Genomic DNA, 18,516 nt, shown 5'->3' with positions numbered 1-18,516 from the left:
GACCCCCCCCCCCCCCCCGAGTTCAGGCTAACATTAGCAGCTCTATCCTGCTCTTTTTTTGTATTTGGGAAAGTTTACACTCAACCCAAGCATATTTTGCATTTTCCTCTTGTTTGTTAAAAGTTTATTTAAGATTTTTGTTTTAAAATTAGTCAGCAGGAAATATTGAAAAGACAGTTGGAGATGGGATTTTAAACCAACTTATGGTGCTAGTGATAGCTTAAATAGCTAGCTGGCTAAAGCTGATAAAATCTGCTAGCAACAATTATCATTTCAGACAGAGATGAGAGACAGAGATCACTGTTTTAGTGTTCCTCTGATTGAATACTACTAAGAATTTCAAGTGGTTAAAATGCCATTATCAGTGTAAACTGCATCATGTCCTGCAAGCATAGCAACAGTGAGACGACTAGGGCGTATAATGATCAATTGTCTTTCTTTAAAACATCATTTCCCTTTATTATTATTAACCACTACAACCACAACCACCATTTTCCTTCAGGGATTTTATTTTGACATGCAGGCTTGTGGAAAATATTGCATATACAGTAGGCTGAAGGGTGTTTTCCATCATGGCTTGAAATGGACTGCCCAGTCCTGTCTACACAAGAATAGAGGAAGTGGTCTAAAGTTAGATAATGCCGCTGCATTTTCAGAACTTGTCCCTAAAAGCCCAAAATGTTATAGGGAACATCTGTGGTCCAACAGCTTTTGGGCCATTAGGAAATAATGGCGTGTAGACTTCAGGTTCTAATCCTTTTACTAAATTGTTTGAATTTGAAAACACTGAAATATTAAAACTGAGATATTAAAATGGTCTAATTAATGCTGCAGGTTGTCTGGTCATTGACAGACAATGCTGGTGTCACCATCCCATGACAACCTAACTCACGTTTCAAAGATTCAAAGTGTGCAGATGATCTGGTATAATTACTGCTTACTGAAACGTCAGTGTTGCATCACTCATCATACATGGTGAGATTTGTTGAGCCAAGTAGGATCTATTCCCACAAATTGTTAGTCATCAACTCCAGCACAATGGATTTCGTTGAAAACAATTTGTCACCCTCATTTACCAAAACCTTTGTGAGGATGACACAATCTTAAAAGACACAAATTAAAAGCATTGTCAAAAGTCCTCATGGGCTCCAGCCAACTAAATGCTTTCCTGGCAGCGTGAAGAAACATGTTTGTTTAGCTTTTGCGATGGTTTTTTCATTCAGCTTGTGCTACATTTTAATGTGAAATCAGGGAAAATAAGTTACACCTGGGTGCCAAATGGAGTTCTGAATAAACAGCCACAACCTGTGCTGCTGGGAGAAAAGTTTTATGGCATTTAGCGCACACTCCGATTCAAGTTGTCACATCACAAGTTGTCGCCCAGACTGTTCCACAAGTCCCCACTTATCAAAAACACATGCCCTCTCCTACTGGGTTTTTTTGGGCAAGTATTTATTTTGTTGCTCATTAGCAATTCAACCAATGACTTTCTGCTTTGAAGGGCAGGAGTTGTCAATTAAAACCCTAATAAGCTAACGGGAAATGGCCTGTTTTTGGAGCATGTGTATGTGTGTGTGTGTGTGGGGTTGGGGCTTTGGATGGAGGTCAGAATGCGGATAGGGGAGGGTAGTTGGAATACATTCGCAGCCCTTCAAAGTGATATGCATGGCTTTGAAGTTAGAAATCCAGTTGTCTTGAACAGCCAGTGTTTGGGTGGCAGTACAATTGACTGACAGACAGCGGAGGCACACATGTATACACACACACACACACACACACACACACACACACACACACACACTCTCACGTTCTGCCTCTTTCTGCCTCTGTGTTGCTGTGCAAACACTCAGGTCTCTGTAGTTTTGTTATAAATGTATCAGTCAGGCTGTAGAGAACTGTGCTGCTGTTTTACTGCATGTTGTTTGGTAGTAAAAGGTTGTGTTTAATTATCTACTATATGCAGTGAACAAAGAGGAGGAGCAGCGCTGCTCAGGCTTTTAACCCATTCTCAAAGCCATACAGTGCCCCCTACTGCCACTGCTTTCTGAGTGGAGACACTTTTCACCTGCTCATTGAGTTTCCAAAATTATGGAGAAGAAGCACAGGATATTTTCTATTAAATAATAATAATAATAATAATGATAAACTTGCTTATATAGCACTTTTGAAAACAACAGTTACAAAGTGCTTTACAATTAGTAATAAAAAATATATGAAACTCAATAAAAGAACAAAATAGTAAACCACACAAAACCACAAGACATATAGAAAGCAGCAGGAATAAACAATAATCTTCTAAAAACAGCAGCCTATACAAGTGGGTCTAAGCTGACCCGACCGAGGAGGAGGCCATTCCATAGAGTTGGAGCTAAAAGGGCAAAAACAGTCTCCCTTTGTTTTGAGCCTCGACTGTGGGATGTTTAAGAGTAGTTGACGAGTACAGTTTTATAAGTTCAGAAATATAAGAGGGTGCCATGCCATGGAGGGCTTTGAATGTGATCAGGAGTACCTAAACTGAAAGCCCAGTAATCACACCTTTATTTCATGTTTTCACTAGAATGACTCTAAAGCCAAGAGTCTCTGTTCATTAACTCATTATTCTTTGTGTAACTACATCTCAAAAGATTCCTCCACTCACTATCTTAGTTTTTAACAATTTGTCAATTCATCTGTTACTCAACTCAACATCAATTCAGCTGCAACAATTTTGATAATCAACAAATCTTTAGAAATCTTGAACAAAAATGGAAAGAAGTGATTGGTTGCAGCTTCTCAGGTGTGAATATTTTATGTTCTTTCTTTCTTCTACGACAGAAAACTGACAAAACCAGACATTTGAAGACGTTCCCATGGGCTGACATTTTATGTCGATCAGTTCATTGAGAAAATAATCAGGTAATTAATGAATAATGAAGGTTAGTTGCAGCCCAAGTTACCATTATTACTTTTACTCTCAACTGATCACTTATTTTGACTTATGTGCTGGTAAGTGTAAATGTTTCTTTATAACCTTTTCAGACTGTGTTTTAGTGCAGTCTGACAACCTGTTATGTAAATGTAAAAAAAAAAAAAAAAAAACCATGAAACAAAGCTGTGATGTTTCCTTAAGCACCAACAAGCTCAGACACACCTGTTAAATCCCCTGATATACTGTATTCTGTTTCTGACCATCAGGCGAATCATAGCAATATGCTCATGGCTCCAACAAATGCTCTGACCACACAAAAAAAAAAAAAAAACACCCACATACTCCTCTGACACTGCACTTCTTGTTAGCAAAGCAGCTTGCGGTGTCCGTGTAAGGTATGCTGTCTTTGCTTAACCTGTTCTTTAAGTCCCTTCACCTTGTCCCGATTTACTGGAGCTTGAGCTGCAGAGACCTTCATGGAAAAAGAAAATTATACAAGATGAACACAAACTGTCTCCACTCAATGGTGCATTAATTTGAAAAACTACTTGTCTGAGTCGCAACGTGAGCTGAAGGGTATCACCCTCATTCAGTAATTATATAAAATTTTGATGAATTCAGGAAAAAACTTGAGCATGTCTTATTTTGGTCAGCTCACGTTGGAGGTTGTGTTTGGAACCGGAAAAACAAGCTCTAGCTCAAACTATGGAAAACAAGCATTTCAATTTGTTTTTTGTCCGTTTCTACTTCCTCTCACTGCTCGCCAACAGCTGAGGAATGACTTTAATAGAGACGGAGGCGAGGAAAACAAGAGCCAGCCTTAAAGCAAACATTTCACGTCACTGAACACCTGCTTTGGCCTTTTGGTTCCGTGGGAGAAAACGCACTGAGGTTGCACTTTAGCACATAACTGCCCTGTTTGTTTGGTGCACTCACCGCAGACAACAATAGCCAAGTGTCTCTCTGGGCATGAAGAAGCGTGGGTGGGTTTATTTAAGAATTTGGAAATCTGTTTATCTTACCTGCCAGTTATCCGGCTTCAGGTGGCTGTCAGCCAAATGTGAAGTCATTAGGTAAAAACTTAATGTTGACAGTGTTTCTTTATCATTTTCAGAGGTTGTTCTCATCAATTATCACCAGTTTTATTATTTAGTTGTCATGAGCATTCAAATGTCAAGACTGACCATGAAACATACCACATCAGTTTCTTTGGCATTCTTATAAAATAGGAAGGCAGAACATTGGTTACTGAGCTTTGCAGGAAGAGCACAGAAAAATACTTGATAATACTCTCAGCCTTCACATCTGATAAAAAGACTTTCTATCAGTCAGGTTACTGGCATCGTGCTCTTCACAGGCAGAAGCACTGGATCAAGTAGAGCTAGATTCAGAACTAGAAACATGCTATCAAAACACCAGGAGAAGTCACTAAGAGGACAAACCTTCTAATAGAAAACGTTCATAGGTGCTAAAATAGTCAGTCACACTGTAGGTAATAAGTTTGTCAAAAATCAAAAAAGAATAGTTTGGCACTTATCAGTTAGTTACATGAGAAAATGTATACCACTCTCATGTCTGTCCATTGAGTATTAAGCAAGAGCCACAATTAGCTTAGCTTAGTTTTTACATTTTGGTAAAAAACAATGAAACAAATCAAGTCTATTATGTTAATTGCTGAGATTAAGATCTTTTATATTTTTGTATTTTAGGCTATATTGTGGTTTTATCGGTGGTTGTGTGTCTGATGTTGTCATCACTGGTAACTTCACACTAGTATTAAAAAAGTGAGATATAAAGTGTTTACCAGTGAATGAGTGTTAGATCGAATCTATCTATTTCACTTAGATTCAAGTGTTTGTGCTAAACTAAGCTGGTTAGCTTAGCTAAAATAGTTAGCTTAGCTTAGCACAAAGGTTGCTAGTTTTTCACATTTAGTGAACATGTAGACATTTTGTCAGAAATGTATTTTAACAATGTATATTTGTGATATTTTTGTTCTGTTTTCTGGTCTATTTATTATGCATTGTGTTGTTGTTGTGATGTTTTCTGCCTTAGGCATATTTAGGTGGACATAGTAACCACAAAAAGAAAAAGTTTTCTCCTGGCAAAACAAAGCCTCCTAATATTTTGATAAATTTGTAGGAGTAGGAGTCAGTGTGCAGGCACTGCTTTTCCCACCAGAAGTCACACAGTGGTGACACAGGTGGGAAAAATTTAGTAAGACAGCTGCACCAAGAAGCAGAATAGGTAATGTGTGTGTTGAGGAGGTGTGTGTGTGCGTGTGTATTTACATGTGTTTGACCTTTGTTCCGTTTCCTTCTCACCACATTTTAGCCTCACTGACCCCACATCCTGTTATAGCTTTGGGCATTTTAGTGTTTTCACACGCCGGTGCAAAAACAGCAGCATTTATAACAACCTCCAGTGTTTGCCACCGGCGTCTCAGTTACTGGAAATCCTGGGATTGAGTGAACTTACTGTAATAGCACACCTGCCACAAACACACGCTCGCACATACACAAGCATAAAAAAAAGAGCAACAACAGAGTGAAAAACAAGTTTATGACAACATTTTGCCATCCGCAAACCCTCTGGCCCTGCAGCGCTGGTCTGGGGCCAAGCCACAAGATTTCTGACGTACAGCATGAAGCTGTCTCTCGTTTCTCCCCCCATGTTACTCATCACCCACTCTGTCTCTGTGATTTGTGGAATCAGGGAACAGACAGCTCCACCTGAGGGCACCCACCTGTGGCATATCAACCTTGAGGGGAGGGGCTACCTAACTATGATGAGTCAGGCATGACTGGTGTGGCCAGTGTCAGGTTGAGACATCTGTTTGTTTTGCTGGTTGCATCATTTGCAAATTTGAAGACACTTGTGTGGGTACATCTGAGTGAATGTCTAGGTAAAATATCTAGGACACTTTTTAGAGTCATGAAGCAGCTTTTGACCCCATTTTCTGTCTCTTTAATACTGCTGTTGTGTTCAAGTGTGGAAAATGCAACAGGGGAAAACCAGAGAAAAGTTCCCTGTGCTCAGTGTGGAAAGGTTTGCATTTTGTTGATCTTTACATGACCAAAAGGTAAACAGCTTCCCACAGGGCAGAGGGGTGGGGGTTGGGGGCTATTTTTTAATTATTGAATATCAGTTAATATGTTGCTCCACTGCAAATGTTTTAATTGCCTTTACTTTGTGACAAATAAAGCCAGTGAGCCACACCACACGTTCTGCGCACCACGAATGACAGGCACACATAGAGGGCTGCTAAAGAGACAGACAAAGGCAGTAAAAGCTTTATTGATTTTTTGAATGTCAACCAGTCCACCAATGCAGTGGGGCTCTTGATGGCCAGTCCGACTGTGACAAAAGGTCCATTGTCAATGTGTTTGTGAGTGAGGGAGAGAGAGAGAGTGCGAGACCGAGGCAAAGAGGGTCTGAGCAAATCAATGCGCAGCTGTACAATGAAATAATTAAAAAAAAAATAGAAAATCAATATTTGGTGGTCAATGTTGATATCGTGGCAGGTCGCCACACACAAATCAATGAATGGGAAATGTAGATATAATCCTCTACAGACTCCACAGAAACCTCTTGTTTGTGTGTGTTTTTTCCAGTCATAAACACATTCAGTAGCTTCATCAGGGAAGGATTTGGCCCTCAAGTGTTATCTTCACATCTTCACATCTCCCTTTACTCCTTGGTTTCAATGTAGAACTCTCACAATGCCTAAAAAATTTATAAAGTTTAGGGGAAACTTTTTATGTGCAGTGGGAAGAGACTGTTGAGATGAAAAAGGCTAATTCAAATTCAAAATCCAAGCAAAGCATCTCTGTAAGGACAGGACTCTTTGTTCTTTTTGTTCACTAAATCCCATGAGATTCTTTTGTGAATGCGTGTACTCCTTAAAATTGATCTTACTGTTTTTTTGGTCCCTTCAGCCAGGCACCAAGGCTACCCAAAGCAGGGGAAACCATCCATGGTCACAAGTTCTTCATCGGCTTTGGAGGAAAAGGGGCCAACCAGTGCGTTCAGGCTGCCAGACTGGGAGCCAAAACCGCTATGGTCTGCAAGGTATGACAGCACAATCAAGTTTTCAACGATACATGGCTGCTTTTGTGTATCAGTTTGTGTGTGATCCCAGCATGAATATATGCGTGTCTGTAGAAAAAAAAGATTCATTGTCCAAACTTTGGCTCATCCACGTCCTACTCAGTACAAATAATCAGCCATCAGCTACCACAGTCCACCAACTAGTTAACAACTCCCCAAAACCTTATAGCTTCATTCACACTTCGGTCATCTCACCACATCAACTCACCATGCCTCATTTTCTCTTGATCAATACCATACTGCATGCATACGCCCACCCACCCTTGCGCGCCTTCAAACAAGCCTATTCCCATACCATACAACCCCAAGTCTCCAATCAGTGAGCTCAGTGTTGCCTTTCAACCTGAGCACTAAAGCACCGAAGCCCCACCTCTGTCAGAACAAAGAGGCCCGATCGATAACAACCCAGTGCGGGAGGAGCTCTCCGGGCATGGGGAGAACCCAAAAATAGACAACCCGGGCTTGTCAAAAACATCGAAGACAGAAGGCCGCTCTTCAAAGAGACTGGGGCCAAGCAGCCAATACCAGCCCATCCCACTATCACAGGCAGCTAGAAGTGCCCGCGTTTTGGCACGTTTTTTGGAAAGCGTGGGTTCGAAGTAGGCGCCTCGGGGCAAGGTGGGGACCCCTTCTACAACCCAAAGTAGCTACAGATGTGGACATCCCAGTGCGGATCAGGGGAAGAGTGGAAGGAGGGGAAGAAAACGAAAGCGAGGTGGGCATGAAGAGGCGTGAAGGCGGGGTTATCTTGTCTTCAAGGCTTGGCGCAGCTGGTCGTGTGTTTGCGCGTGTGCGTCTGTTGACTTTGTGTGTTCGTCTATGCACATTTTCGGCGGCGGCACCATGCCAGTATGCTGGCAGGGCACAGGAAAATCCAACCCAACTGAGATTTGAGTATACCACTTTTCAAAAGTTGCCGCTAACCAAGTCTGACCCTGCTTGACACTCTCTTTGTTGTAATCGTTTTGCCTTCAATCTTTTCTAGGTTGGTAAAGACTTCTTTGGAGACAATTACATCCAGAATTTCAAGGACAGCGGTGTACACACAGGTAAGATGGAGGGTTTTTCTTTTTGCTTTACATGCCAAATTGGTTCCCATTTCCATGGTGGATGGCAGAAAGTTCACATTCAGAGCAAGGCTTTCTTTTTTTAGTCTGTGTTTTGTTGATTCTTTTTAGTTACTCAAGGCTTTTGGATGTACTGGAAAGTTTTTCTATTGTTGCAGCAAATGATTGTTAAACTGTTTGAATCTGTTAAAGATGAAGGTGCTTTTCAGAAGTTGTGCTCAGTGCACATATCAGACTCCAGATGCTTGTGGCCTGTTTCATCATAGCCGAAAAACAGAGACCTGAGCTAAATGCTCACCAAGGAATTAGTAGGGATAACTATTCTAACGTTTAGTTTTTTGTTGTTTTCTGGCTCCGCTGTCAAGACAGGAAGGCAACAGATTTCTTTTTGCAGGAAAGACCAATAATAGATGCTTCTAACCTCTGTTTTTTTACCGTTCATGTTTCTTCTCTATCTCAGATTTTGTAGGCCAGTCTTCTGACGCAGCCACAGGAGCTGCCTCCATCATTGTCAACGATGCAGGTAAATGCTTCTGCTGCTAACCCATACCACACTCTTTGGGATGTAGCAATGCTCTCGTACACCACAAACAAGAGAACATGTGTGTGCTATTAGCATACTCTTTCTGACTACTACACACACACACGCCCACACACACTGTACATGCATGTATTCAGTACTGCCATTGACTCACCACTGCTCAAATGATTGTAATCACCGGACACACACACACAAACACACACACGCACACAAACAACAAACATGAGTGCACCAAACCATGCTGAGTATCCACATGGAGAGCAAATTTCTCTCGTGGAGCAAATATAGTCAGACGTGTGGATCCCCTCTTGGATTTGCATCACTTCACTACCATTTAACCAGTCAGGAAAATTCATCCTCATATGTCAGTGGTTAACAGTTACTTATATTCCATGAAAAAATTTGAGGTGTAACTGACAGTGCTTCATTTTGAAGAATTAAGAAATAATGACCCTTAAAACAATATGCACATGCTGTTTTTCATTGTGTGAAAGGGTCAATTAAATCAAATGTGTTTACCTACAGTATTTACATATTGTAGATATTAGGGTTCATGTGCGTGAAATTGGGTTTATTTCAAACATTTTGAAGGTTATAATTTAATGACAAATTGAGTATATGCTATAAGGATTAATGAGGCATTTTAAGAAGCACCTGACTGCCACAGCTTATTTGCAGCATATTTAAAATTTATTTTGTAATAGAGAACAAATGTTAAAATCTTTTTAATGTCTCTGTATAAATTGTTGGGGAGACTGGGGAAGGTTCAGTTAGAGCACTTCAAATTTCTCTAATCAGGAACAACAAATCACCTGATTCACTTTATACATACTCAGTTAAGTCCTTATTCCACATGTGAGGAAGTAGCACACAGACTATTTTAGAAGGAAAAAACTAATTTTGAGGGAAAGAAGTATTTTCTTTACTTCATTTGTTTTTGTGATAGCATTGCTGCTTTGTAGTTAAACTCTTTAAACTTCATTAATTGTGTGTCTGTGTAGATATTTTTCATGCTAGTTGTCAGTGCTAATGTTTTAGCTGTTAGCCATAAGGTAAGCTAGTTCATGGCTACAAGTCTTGGTTAGTTGTGACAACACTGCACATTCACGGACGGACACACACACACACACACACCAATTATGTTAAAAAGTCATTTAAGTGTTGAATAAAAAGCTTTCAGTATGTTACAACTAACCTGGACTGGTGAATTGTGACATTTCACTCATTGTTTTTGTAGATTTTCTGTTTGTGACGCAGAGATAACACCTACAGCATTTAGGAGCACATTTTGAACACACTGGCTTAAAAGATACGGACAGAAATATCAAAAATGTTACAACAATCTTTGGTCTGTCCTACACATGCTGTATAACACACACAAATTTGACTATACAATAAGTCACCACAGTTTCTTACATTACAAAGCCTCAATTTAAATCTAATTATGGACTTAAGAGTTCCCATGAGTCTCACAGTGATCACACGGTGGCTGCATTTTTTACACGTCTCTTGTGGCGTCCACTGGCAGGTGAGAACGCCATTGTGATCGTGGCCGGTGCCAACATGCTGCTGGGCAGTGAGGAGCTGCAGGAAGCTCTTCCGGCCATCAGTCATGCAAAAGTGCTGGTGTGCCAGCTGGAGATCAGTTCGCAGACATCCTTGCAGGCACTGCGCATGGCTCAGGGGAACAAAGGTCAGTGAGTGTCTGTATGTGATGGTGTGTCCATTGTGCATGTGCAGGTCCTTCTGGAGCCTTAAAGTTTTTTGTTTGTTTGTTTTTTAAGTAAAAATGATAAAACTTTGAAAAAGAATTATAATGCTGCTACACAGAGCAGTTGGTTACATTTGCATCTCATTAACTGTGTTTATTTCTACCACCTGTGGTCTCTAAATACTCAATCAGTCTGTTGTTTGACCATAGAAATTTCTGATATTTTCCTACATATATAGTAGAAGAGTTAAACTTAGATAAAAAGTCATTTTGGGTGATCAACTGACCATAACTGAAATATACTGTATCATAAAATATACTGTAGTTTTCTGTTAGTTTGTCAAACTATTTGAGAGTGAAGCAGATTAAAATCATGTTTTGACTTTTCGTGGTGGAGGTGCTCCTCTGTTTACATTTGAAACACATTCCACCTTTAAGTGGTACTCAAAGTAAAATCTTTCTTTAGAAACACTTATCCCATGAGGGCTTGAAAGGTGGATATAAGAAGTTTGTTCCATTAGTGAGAACAGGCGCTGTGGTCAGTGTGGATTCAATGGATCCTAATAATGATGGAGGAAGAAAATGTGTCCAAAAAAGTATCAGAATATCCATAGAAACTTTTCAAACCACTTCTGCAATAAAACCCACTTCTCTGTTGGCCATCTGTGTGCTCAGTATGTTCCAAACCTTCATAGTTTTGCCAAAATATGATTATATACACTGCTTCTCCCTTAATCCTCACGCACGACCCTGTTGAGCCCACTCCTCTTTGGCCAGGGAAGCTGCTTTGTCTGAGCTCTTGACACATGCCCTTTTTGTGAGAACAGCTGAACGTACATGTCTGGATAGGAGTTTGTTTCGGATTTATTGTCACGCATTTAGTGATGTGACAGAACATCTGATCAGTTAGTAATAACTAGCACAAGAAGGAGGCAAGTACACAGGCTAAGCTATGGTGCAGCAGTTCTGACCAAAGTGTCAAGCAAGATAGCGGAGATTTATTTAGCTCTACTTTTGGGAAAATTGGAATTGATTTTTACTTTGGAAAAGTACTAGTATCTTCCATGTGGTGTGAATTCGAGCCGACTGCAGTTACTGTTTTCTGCGAGGGAGCAAATTCTAACATTTTACAGCCATCTTTTAAGCCTACATGAGCTGAGTGAATGCAGTTCCAGCCAGCATTAAAACATCTAAAGTAAAAAGTTCAATGCTTAACCAATAAAATGCACTATTGCTGAGTTCATCATTTTGCTGCTACAGCCTCACTTGGTCTGGTATGACCAGGAGCTTATGGCTAATTTGGGAAACCTAAGTATATGTTGCTGGATAACTGACGATACTGAACAAGTTTATTGACTTTGTGAGTCCTCTCCACTTGTGCTACTTTTAAACCATGTTTTCTAATGCTGCAAATAAACAATGGTGTGATCCAGTTTGTTCCAGCCTTCATTGTGATTTTAGAGCAACTGAGTTAAGTAGTTGCCACTTGTGGCTGCAATGATTGCTGTTCAGGAGACTGTACATAGATTCACTTTGAAGGAGCTTTTTTTAAGTTTTGCTATTGCTACACAGCTAGAATTAGCATTAACACCAGGGTTAACTCTTATAATGTCTTTTCTTCTACTGAAGCTAGCATGCTAACCAGCTAGCCAGAGCCCGTCTCAGCACTTTCCAATCTCGCCCTGAAGCCGCAATGCTGCTCAGAGGGCGTATTATAACCTCTTGTCTTGAAAGTGCAACAATGTCCAAAGCTCTTGCCAAGTGACAGTCACCACGACCTGCTCCTGGCAAGAAACCACCTTTGGCGGCAGAGAAAACTTACAAATATCAACTTGATATGTGGTTTCATGAAACTTGCACATACCTCAAGATTACTGAACTTTTATTTAATTATTGATTTATCGATCTGTCATTTTTAAAGTCTGACAAAGCCATTTTTTAGGAAAGAAAAATACAGTAGAGAAGATGAGAAGATCCCCTCGAAATCAGTCATGTGACTGTTTCTGTTTGAAAACCACATTTACTCTTTGCTGCACTGTTTAGAGAGAAGCTTCTCACTGACTCATATCCCTTCATCAAGTTAAGAGTGAGAAGTGGAAGAGTGAAATATTTTCACGAGTAGTTGTTGTGTCCCTACTGCTCATATTCAAGCACCATGTCCGTACACATTTCCAAAGGCCAACAGGATCCTTGTATTCCTGCATAAACTAAGTCCTATTTTAGACCACCACCCTCCCTCTGTCCCTTCCTTCTATCCACCTTTTTTTTGATAACCAGGTTACTGAGATAATCATCTTTAACAGCATCCTATTATTAGAAGCCTTCCACGTCATTCGAGACGTCTGGGGAGCCTCTCGCCCCTGTCATCAGGCCCTGTCGCTGGTAAACGCTCGCTGCAGGCCGCCAGAACGAAAGAGTCGCAGCCATAACTGTGTTGCAGATGGGATACCCAGATGGCCTCGCCGAGCGCCACCCTCTTTACCCAACCCCCCCCCACCCACTGTGTTGATCGTACCACGGGATTAGGCTTGGCATGTGGCACCAGGAGAGAGGCAAGGCGAGTGAAGACGCTTGGCAATGATGCCACCTCAACATTGCTGCACCAGAGCATTGCGTAAACGCAGTTCTCTGGAGAGAATGAGTGTTAATGGGTTTGGCGGCGAGGATTTAATGACGCGGGGGTGAAGCGCCGCTCAAATTACGCAAATGTCACCATCAAGCCACACGTACTGTGGATGCCAGCTCTCAGAAACACTTGTCAAGATAACCTATCAAGAAGAGTTTATTCTTCTTGCATGTAATTATTAGAGAAGAAAACATACACTACCAGTCAACTGTTCCAGCTGTTATTTAAATTTATATAATTTAATGTCTCAACAAATAAAAAACTGAAGAATTTAGAAACAAAGAATCATTGGATCTTCTTATCGAACTAAATTAAATCAACATTTTTTGACTTATTCAGCACCTGAACTGACGCACACTGAACACACACTTTCGACGAAACGAATGTTGCCTTACTTTCACCTTCTGTTCAGTTCATCACAAAACAGCTCCATATGGTTTAAGTTAGGCGACTGTGCTGCTCATCATCATGTGAAGCCACCGTCTGGTTCTGTTCTTCTAATGTTTTGGGTCATTGTCTTGCTGTAGGATGAAGATCTGATCAACCAGTCTCCCTTCCTTAGCAACCTTTTTTTCCTCACCATTCTGACTGAAGTATAAAGCACTACTTCCTGCAGTACCGTGTTGTCCTAATAATTCATCAGAGGGTTTAATAACAGTTTGTTCCAACACTGCCTTTGAACAGACGGAGGGTTTGTAAGTCATCAACTAAAGTCAGGGCCGCTGTATAAATTGTCTGTATGAACTTTCAAGGCATCATTTACTTCTGCTGCAAGAAAACTGGAGGTTAACCAGTTTCTTTATATCTAAAAGGCCTCTTTTCTATAAAATTAATGAGTTCCAGCCAGCATTAAAACAGTCCAGTTTACTGCTTACCTTTATACCTTTTAAAGGTCCATATTTTTCCTGTGTTTTTTTTAAGTAAAGAAGATATATTTGTGGTTTTAAGAACCAAAAACCATCTCACTATAGTTTTAAATCTTCTCTCTCCGGCTTCTCTCTGGAGCTCTAGTAACAACAGGTAGAACAGTGACTGTTTTCTGAGTGATCGAATAAAGATATAACAGATTTCAGGTAAGCACTCAACCAAATGGTTGGATGGCAGGTACAGGTGGGCGGGGCTTTGGGCACGGCTGAGGGCAGTGACTGCTTTGTTGTGACATCAGAAAGTTACAGAAGTCCTGACGGCTCGTTTTCTCTCTCAGTTTTTGAATTATGACTGTGTGCATTTCTCTGTGGACTGAGAACTTTGATACTTTCACAGTATTAATATAGAACCTAGACCTGATCTATAATCAAACAACACATGGACATCTTCCTTTATACAATATGGGACCTTTAAGGTTATACAATGGATTTGAGCTGTTTACTTCCAATAAGAACTGGAAAAATTGGGGTGCAATTTATTGCCATATACCATTTAATATAGGGAAGTTAATGGAATTAAATGAATTCTAAGGAAATGATAGACGGGTTTAGCGTCACTCTTTCTTCCTTCCTCTGTCTTCACCCCGTCTTCTTCCCCCTCCTCCTTGTCTGAGCAAGAAGCTTTTATATTTCTCTCCAGATGCAATTAGAGCCTCTTAAAGCCCTTTCACATACTCACTGATGACTCATTTCTTTTATGTGTGTTTGTGTGTGCATGTAAGCATGTGTGAGTGATCTCTGTCTTCATTCCGTTTTCCCTCTGCCATTGTTTTCTATCCACCTTTCCTCCTGAATCAAACCACAGCAACAAACTTCTGTATTTTTCTACTTTCCGGACTCTTCTGGCTGCAAACGTGCGACCAGACTTTGAACCTCTGAGTAAAAAAATCCCAGAGTCATGACACACACACACGCATGCACGATCAGCCAGACATGACTCAGTATGCACACATCCCAGTATTACCACATCTGTCCCAGCAGCTGAGCGTGTGTATTTGTGTATGTGCTGTGGTTTCAGTAACACCTGGAGAGCAAAACAGAGCAACCTGACACCACACGCTGGTTAATGTGACATCTACATCAGCAGATCCTTGTGTATCAGGGATTTCACACAAGCTGCTCTTGTGTGCATATTGATGAGCTTCCATCCTCAGCAGTCTTATTGCATGTATACTTCATGAGCACTGGGTCTATCCAGTTGACATCAGCCGTTAAGTTATACGCTTGACAAATACACTGCTGTCACACCACAGATGGCAGCTAATGGAACAGATAGTGAAAGTCAACATCAGACTTCCAACCAGTTCTGTCCATGGCTACAAATAATAATATGATTATTGACAATAATCTGAGCATGAGTAAGTCTTTTACATGACTCAATGATACTGTATTTATCCTTTTTACATGACGTACATTAGTGCGTTTCGACTGATGGCTGTCTGTAAATGCCAGTGAATTACTCCACATATGTTTTGTGAATTATTTGAATCAGCACAGGGTTTACCTGTGTCCAGTTGTTGTGCTTGTTTGCCGCCACATTTGATGTTCATGTGTGCTGCTGAAGAATGTGACAAGGGAGAGGAGGAAAGACTGCTGAATGCTTTTCCTCTGAGCCGAAGAGAGTTGCAAAAGTGAGTGGTAGGAATATGTGTTAAAGATCCCATATTATATAAAGCAATATTTCCATGTGTTTGATAATAAAGCAGGTCTGGGTTATATATAAATACTTTGAAAGTATCAAAGCGCTCAGTCCACAGAGAAATGCACACAGCCTGTATTCAGAAACTGAGCCTTAAAACCAGCTGTCAGGACTTCTGTAACTTTATGATGTCACAACAAAGCAGTCACCGCTTTCAGCCATGCCCTCAAGCCCCGCCCACCTTGACCCAGAGGCTCCTCTCTTCTGATTGGCTCACCGACCTGTTGTTACTAGAGCTCCAGAGAGAAGCCTGAGAGAGGAGATGAGATGTTTTTTGGTTCTTAAAATCACAAATAAATATTCTTATGGATCAACACTTCAATACATCAACACAGGTGAAGAGGAAAATATGGAGCTTTAAATTTGTATTGAAGTGAGATGAAAGATGTTATTTATACAATATAATGTTATATAATGCAAGGCAGAACAAAACAGGTGCAGAAAAAAATCAGTCTTTGTTTAGTTGGGTATATTAATGGTTTAAACCTCTGACATGTTTTGACCTCTTCATCAGGGCAGAGATAGTAGAAGCATAATAATTACACTATAGTACAACAGATGTTTCTTCATTTTTTCATTCAGACTCACTGAAAAACTAAGGCATCAAATCTGAAAATCCAATAAATGCTTTTAATGTACCTCCTCAATTAAACATGACTTAAAGCCGTAATAAAATTTAAATGAGTGCGTTATATAAAAATTCACCCCCTGTACAGTTGTCATGAAGGAGGAAATTAGCTATAAAGACCAAAACTGTTTTTTGGACCAGGCTGTAAACACATTTATTTCTGCTGTAAAGTTGGACATTTTAACATTTAGCAGTTTGGGAACCAGCCTCAAGTGGCCGTCCTAGGAACTGCAATTTTTGGTACTGGCTTCATTTTTCAGATTCCTGCTTGGTTTGGAGTTGAATGTCACAGACAGAGTAACAAAAAAAACTAGAATAATGCCAGACTTGTTCTTTAAGGATCCCTGAACTCACTGAACTCACTGCACATGAAACTGAGTGAGCACTCTGTTTGTGTTTGAGCACAATAGCAAGTATGCTATTAAACACATGATATTAATATCTTAATTTTACACTGTGACCCTGAGCAACTTATCATCTGCTTGATGAGCAACACAGGAACATGTGTCCCTTACTTGTTGTTGGTAAAGTTTCATCATCCTATCAACCATTGCAAAAGGAAGAAGAAGAATAAGGCATTTGAAACAGCATTTCTAGTGAAAGATGAGATGATGAGGAGGCTAAAGAGAGGCGAAGGGGAAGACAGAGAAGCTTCCTTTTATGAAAAACTGAGGCGTCACATTTCAGAGATGTCGCACTTGTCTTGGAAACGAAAAACGCTAAGCAAATCAGTTAACACAGAAAGAGAGAGGCAAGAGGAGTTGGAAAGAACCCAGTGTCACTTTTTCATGACATGGCCTTGGCTCATGTGAGTATACATATAGTACAGTATGAGTGTGTGTGTTAAAAACAGAGAGAGAGACATTATTTCCACTTTTACTCGCGAGCAGCCCAGTATCCACCTCAAAGCGCCAGGTGGCCAAAGCCCTGCACAAACCCACGCAGCTGCTCTCTTATGTGCCCACGCAAACACACACACACACACACACACACACACACACAGCAACTAGGCACACACTTTTTGCACAACAGACTTTGATGTCACCAACGCTGAACATATATTTCACTCACACACACACACACACACACACACACTTTCATGAGGCTTTATTTTGTACACAGATATCAGAATTAATCGCTTCGTCAAGCTGGGCTTATCCTCACACATACACAGAAATCATGGTATTAGATGCATTAATGCTCCATGCTCATGAATATGCATAAGACAGTGATGTGCAACACGTACAGAGGATTACTTATGACAAACACTCTTGCTCTCTCTCTCTCACTCTCTCCCTCTCTCGCACTCCTTAGAAAGGGTCACAACTCATCTCACCCACACACTGACACACATATATGGGGTTATGTGCCTCATGTTTTATCATCTCCACACACACACACACACACACACACACACACAATTCTGGAACTGAGGGGTTACAGTGTACCACAGAAAGCTACAGGATGTGAGGATGTTTCCAGCCGTTTTTTTTTTTTTTTTCCTGTAGTGTTGTTTTCCAGGGAGTGCTAATTTAATCGTTTAAAAGGTGTCTTTTTATAGCAGCTTATCCACTTGAGCTTTGCCTGCGAGAGCAATCCCCAGTCGTAGCCCACTAGCCTTTGTTCCCGTCGCAAGTTTAATTAAGGTAATTCCAGACCTTGACAGTGAAGCTTAGCAAATGGAAAAGAAACACCACACAATTGCCACTGAGGGACGTTGTCAAAAATGCATCACTTTAAAAGCAAAACTGACAGCTGTTAACTGGGTTCATCATTGAGAACAGGTCTATCTGTTGAGCTCTTGTTAATGACTGCATGTGGTACCGAGTGCCTTGTAGATTATGATGATGATGATGATGATGATGATATGATAAAACTGTGGTCAATAAAATGGTTTTGTTGTTGCAGTAAAGACGATATTCAACCCGGCACCGGCCATCCCTGACTTGGATCCAGATTTCTACAGAGCCTCTGATGTGTTTTGCTGTAATGAGTCTGAGGTGATGAATCACACACACACACACACACACAAACACACACACACACACACACACACACACAAACACACACACTCACACGCAGCTCACAGTGTTTATCACAGCAGCATTCATGCGTCCTCACACAATACCTCTGCCTTTCTCACACATGCACACGCTCACATTTACAAGGAAGCAACGAGGAAACTGAAACCAGTCCTGCACAGCCAAATTGCAGGTATATCATTGACTAAACAGTCTCTTCTTATGCACACATATGCAGTTTACAGTGACAACAGTGGCAGATTTTACCATCAAAGAGCT

General features: G+C 40.7%; 1 protein-coding gene across 1 annotated transcript in view; it reads left to right on the top strand.

The window, feature by feature from the left end:
• Window positions 1-18,516, top strand: part of rbks (ribokinase) — a 37,595-nt gene that overhangs the window by 3,452 nt on the left and 15,627 nt on the right. The window contains exons 3-7 of the mRNA XM_023407959.2: window positions 6,847-6,979; window positions 8,004-8,067; window positions 8,546-8,608; window positions 10,155-10,319; window positions 18,125-18,216. Of these exons, the coding sequence (XP_023263727.2) occupies window positions 6,847-6,979; window positions 8,004-8,067; window positions 8,546-8,608; window positions 10,155-10,319; window positions 18,125-18,216 (517 nt within the window). The remainder of the gene's footprint in view (window positions 1-6,846; window positions 6,980-8,003; window positions 8,068-8,545; window positions 8,609-10,154; window positions 10,320-18,124; window positions 18,217-18,516) is intronic.

The sequence above is a fragment of the Seriola lalandi genome, unplaced genomic scaffold (genome assembly GCF_002814215.2).
Source record: "Seriola lalandi dorsalis isolate HSWRI2012SDOR001 ecotype SW California unplaced genomic scaffold, Sedor1 jcf7180002054352, whole genome shotgun sequence".
In the NCBI taxonomy this organism is placed as follows: Eukaryota; Metazoa; Chordata; class Actinopteri; order Carangiformes; family Carangidae; genus Seriola; species Seriola lalandi.
This window is presented reverse-complemented; position numbering and strand designations above follow the sequence as displayed.